Source organism: Gavialis gangeticus, unplaced genomic scaffold, assembly GCF_001723915.1.
Source record: "Gavialis gangeticus isolate Ggan-Ray unplaced genomic scaffold, GavGan_comp1, whole genome shotgun sequence".
Lineage (NCBI taxonomy): Eukaryota > Metazoa > Chordata > Crocodylia > Gavialidae > Gavialis > Gavialis gangeticus.
In genome coordinates this window covers 70,748,181-70,753,053 of record NW_017729034.1, presented here as the reverse complement: position 1 = coordinate 70,753,053, position 4,873 = coordinate 70,748,181, and the positions used below count along the sequence as shown (strand labels likewise).

Sequence of the window (4,873 nt, the reverse complement as noted above, 5' to 3'; positions counted from 1 at the left end):
AACCCACTAAAATTGGGTTACTGCTGACATTTGAAATCTTAAGCTTTCACGATAAATTGTAAAATAAGCTGTGAGCTTTGTGGCTACATTGCTTTTCCTTTCAGATTATATACAGCTTCTGGGGATATACGGACAAATGGTGACACATACGTGTATGAAATTCAGCTTTCTTCTATAACTGACTCTGTGCACCCACAGTGCTCTGGAGCAAACATATGCCAAGTTAAAACTAATAGCCCTTACCAAAGAAGAGTTGGCTCGTCCAATAAAGCCAAATACTATATTCAAGGTAAGCCCTTGCTGGCTAGCATTACTTCACACTTGAATCCTCTTGTGAATAACTTTATGAAAAAGATGATTTGTGTTTCATGACAATTGTCCAATATTCATGTAAGAGGGAGGGCTGAAACTTGCAAATCCAGGTGCAGGAGCATCAAAAAATAAGGAAAAATGGCTTTGATTTTCTGGTGTTGGGCTGGGGAGGAGAGGGGAAGATTGTTGGGACTTTGTAAAACAAGGTATTTCCCTTAATCTTTTCCCACTTGTTTCCATTTGTTCTCACTGTTCTCTATAATATATTCCATTTTCTTTCTCTTCAGATAATGACTTGGATATTGTGTTTTCATCTGACTCGCAGTGCGGTAAAGATAGATCCAAGTTTGTCTCTTCAACAATCTTCTTCCACTGTGATCTGCAGGCAAAGGAAGGCATCCCTGAATTCCTCCATGAGACATCAGATTGTCAGTACTTATTTACATGGTACACATCGGCCGTCTGTCCATTAGCGTGAGTGATCTTTTCCTTTCTCCTGAAGTGGCATGTGGTTTTAGTGGGCATTTGCTTGTTAGATTTTGTGTTTTAGCAGAATCTATATTGGGTATGGCCAAAGGAAAAGGTCCAAGTGGAAGCAGCAACTCACAGGTAGAGGTGGGGGGCATGAGGGGGCTAATGCTAAGTGCTTGGAGGCATATAGCTCAGCTACCTGGTGGCTGGATTCAGTCGTACTAAAATTTCAGGTTTAGGTTGTTTTTCACTTTATTGTCACTGAACCTTAAAAGACACTAGAATTAAAACACTTTTTCTCCCCCAAAATAAAGCTGCTTTTTTGTTTCGATCCAGCAAATAATTATCGCTGTGCTACTTAAAACAGTTGTCTTTAAGTGCTCAACTTTTGATTTTTATTTGGAAGTAACTTTATTAGGCTTCTTTCTTGCTTTAGATGTCGAACATTTCTATCTGCTCACCTTTTCTCAGCATACCAGAGTGAAGAATGCTCTGGGTATTGCAGTGGTGCCTACAGTTTCCAATCATGAAAGCTCAGTTACGTGAAATATTGTATACAGATGATTCCTGCTTCAAAGAGCTTGTAACCTACCATAAGGCAGTAGATGCATATATGTGGGTGGATCCTAAGGTAGTGAGAAGATGGGTTTCCTGTCTCTGGGAGCTGCAGGCATATTATTAATTGGTATTAATGTTATTGATATTACCATTCTGCTGGTAGCCAGGGAGTGAGGAAATATGGCTTTCTCCTGCCATTAAATTTTTTTTCTCCTATATGAAAACTGTATTTGATCACATTCACTTTCTGGTTCATGCTTTCCTATTATGAAAATACAGAAAATGTTCTTCCCTTATGCAATGCTGGATAAAAGTAAAAGGGGTCAACTTTACAAAAGTTGCAGTTAGTACTACATTAAAAGTAGCTGAAAGGCAAATAATTGTGTTAGTTGCTACAACTTGCTAGCATATAGGCTCAATTTTTTTATCAGCTGCCTCAGTACACCAAATTTTAACAGCTCACATAGAGCCTGAATGTTTGGTGGACTGTGCAGCTAGATCTGTTGGCACTAAGTTCAGCTGCTTTTCTGGAATACATAAATGTGACTTGTCTTAGCAATGCAACTATTTAAACATGTAATGATACCTTACAGGATTTCATGGTGTTGACAGGTACATTTTGGAACTTTTTCCAACAGGCAGCAGCTGGTACACTTTGTTTGTTCATACAAAAAAAATCAGAGAACAATTCAAATGCAGTAAAACCACTTCAACTCCAACTTTGACACCATTTCAACTTTTAACTGTGGACGAAGCAGTATTAAAGCTGAAGTGTGTGGTTTTTTTTGTTTGTTTACGCAAGTTGGTAGCTCACTGCCCTTTTTGAAATGATCCCCTTTTTGACAGGGTTTCAAGTGTAATACACACCTACAACCGCAGTTTGCCCATTCTGTGCCTGGTTACTCATTTTAAGAACATGAGTGACTCGCAGGGTCTTTTCCTTTTTTAGGCTTCCTTTCTCTAAGGGCCAGATTGCTGGGAAACAGAAATCTACTAAAGCAGAAATTCTCACATTTAAGTGAGGCTGTGGGATAGGGCTGTGCGAAGCTTTGGTTGCTGAGTCGATTCAGCCCGATTCAGTGGCCAAATCTCCTAATCTGAATTGAATCGAAGGACTTTTTAATTTCACTGAATCGAATCGGAGAGATTTGGAAAGATTCAGCAATTTGGACATAGACAGACCTTTAAATGTTTTTTCTACATGCCTCAAGGTACCAGGCAGCTCGTGAATGTTGTGATGCTGGGGCGCATGGAGCATCGAACAAGAGCATGGGGGGGTCCAGGAAGTGGAGCAGAAGCACTTTGGTCCACTTCCAGGTCTGCCAAGGAGCTCGTTTGGGGTGGGGGAGGGAGGGGGGGCTGGTCCCTCCTGTGTCTGGGGGGCACCTGGGGTCCCCCCACAGCTGATTGCTGAGCCAGGGGGTGCAGGGGGGCCCCCAGCACACTTGGCAGTGAACCCAGAAGTGGACCGGAAGTGCTCCTGGTCCACTTCCAGGTTTGCCACCGAGCACATGGGGGCGGCCCCCCGCCACCCCTGTGGGACACTCCATCCTCCCCAGCATTGCAGCGTTCATGAGTTCAGCCTGGTACCTTGAGGTATGTAGAAAAAACATTTAAAGCTGTGTCTATGTCTGAATCACTGATTGTCCAAATCGGCATCAAATCTTCAGATCTGCGTTCAGCTGAATCGAATTGGGACAGTGATTCGAATCAACTAATCGAATTATTGTCCCTGATTTGGGCCAATCTGAATCGAATATGGCCCATTTTTGCACACCCCTACTGTGGAGTACTTGTCACTTTGGGCTGGTGCTTAATGGTGGCTGTCCTGTACGGAACCAGCTGAGTGCAACTGTAGGTGTTACTGCTCTTCAGTAGTAATTAACTGACAAATCTTAGCTGCAGTCCTGTGCCTCTTTGTAATGGGGTTAGTAAGTCATGGAATATGGCTACAGATAACTGAACATCTCTCAAAGCACTGCATAAGCGATCTTGCCTGATATCTTTTACCCAAGTCAGTTGGATTCACGGCTTGAATTAAGTAAGTGTTGGATTCTCCTTATTGCAGCCTTGAATATAGGGCCCATTGTGTCAGTCTATTTAAAGCAAAGGCTTTGTTGCAGACGAATTTTATTATGTTGTCCCCACCACTGTCACGCCCATTAAATGGTGCTTTGAACAAAGCTTTTGGAACCCTTGTATTCCTTGCAGCAGTTTTGAGAGCAGATTCTGACTAGAGCTAGCTTTACATCTCTCAAGGACTGGCTTTGACTCAGTACTTCTAATTGGTCTTCCCTTTCTGTTGCATCCGGTCAGGCAGAAGGGTCTTTTTATCTTAACCCAGTTTCCTGTGTTGTTACAGAATGTCTCAGGTTCCAGAAAGCAATGAGGGTCAGACTGACCAGGAAGCACAAATTCATAAAGGCCTTTCAGGGAGAAGTCAAGCAGTTGGTGCTGTGCTTAGTGTCCTCCTGGTGGTTCTCATTGTGTGCCTGTTGATTCTCTTGTTTTACAAAAAAGAAAGGAGGTAAGAGGCTCTCTTTTTGAAGGGACTTTCTTTTCCCTTGTATTTATGGTTACTTTAGTAAAAGGGATACCATGAATTTGAAAGACAATTTTTAAAGATGAGAATCGCAGGTGCCACAACTCTTATTCCAGCTACCACTTTTGTAACTTTGATTGCTGTTTTCTGCTTTAAATGTTTTCTTTTCCTTGTTGCTGTGTAAGACCACAGGGAAGAATGGACTGGCCAGTCTCTTCCTTTTGGCTTAACAGGACTCCTACAGTTACTAAGAAAAATAACTGAGACAGGATTTAAGGGTTAAAGAACAAAAACAAAAAACACACTTCCTCAAGTGACTTGAAGCTTGTATGTTCAAATGTGTAAGTTTTCTCATGGTTCAATTTGACTCCGTAGATAAGCAAAAGATTCAAAATGTAGTGCCATTATGACTTACGTGACTACAGCAGTGCCAAACCAAAGTAACTTGCTCTCTCATGGTAAATACTGTTACTGATGTAAGAAAGCAGAATAGCACTCAAGTGCTCTTGAATTTATGGTGGTATGTATAGTCATGATAAGGGGAAGTTTGACAAAACTATTATATTTCCAGTTAAAATAGTCTTGAGTCAGAATTTTTTTTTATCCCAAAGTACTTGCATTTTGGCAGGGGAGGGGGACCCACAATGGCAAAAAAGAATGAAAGTCAAGGTTTCAGGCTGGGGATCAGCAGTATCTGGTCCAAAAGAGTAAATAAAGGTATTATCATTTCCTGCTAACTTTCCATTCTCTATTTTAGAGAAACTGTGATGCACAAGATAACCAACTGCTGCAGAAGGACGTCAAGTGTTTCCTATAAATATACAAAGGTAATCATACTAACTATAGTGCCAACTAAGGTTCTGTTCTGTTAAATGTCTCCATAAACTAGGAACACCTAGTGGGACTAGGGGGTCAGTATCCACATCTCCAGGAGGCCTGAAATGCCTCTACACTAATGCCCGTAGCATGGGGAACAAGCAGGAGGAACTC

At 41.6% G+C, this 4,873-nt stretch overlaps 1 protein-coding gene across 1 annotated transcript in view; it reads left to right on the top strand.

Annotated features, from left to right (window-relative positions):
* Positions 1 to 4,873, top strand: part of IGF2R (insulin like growth factor 2 receptor) — a 130,108-nt gene that overhangs the window by 121,606 nt on the left and 3,629 nt on the right. Inside the window, exons 44-47 of the mRNA XM_019526780.1 lie at positions 105 to 289; positions 600 to 786; positions 3,704 to 3,868; positions 4,641 to 4,710. Of these exons, the coding sequence (XP_019382325.1) occupies positions 105 to 289; positions 600 to 786; positions 3,704 to 3,868; positions 4,641 to 4,710 (607 nt within the window). The remainder of the gene's footprint in view (positions 1 to 104; positions 290 to 599; positions 787 to 3,703; positions 3,869 to 4,640; positions 4,711 to 4,873) is intronic.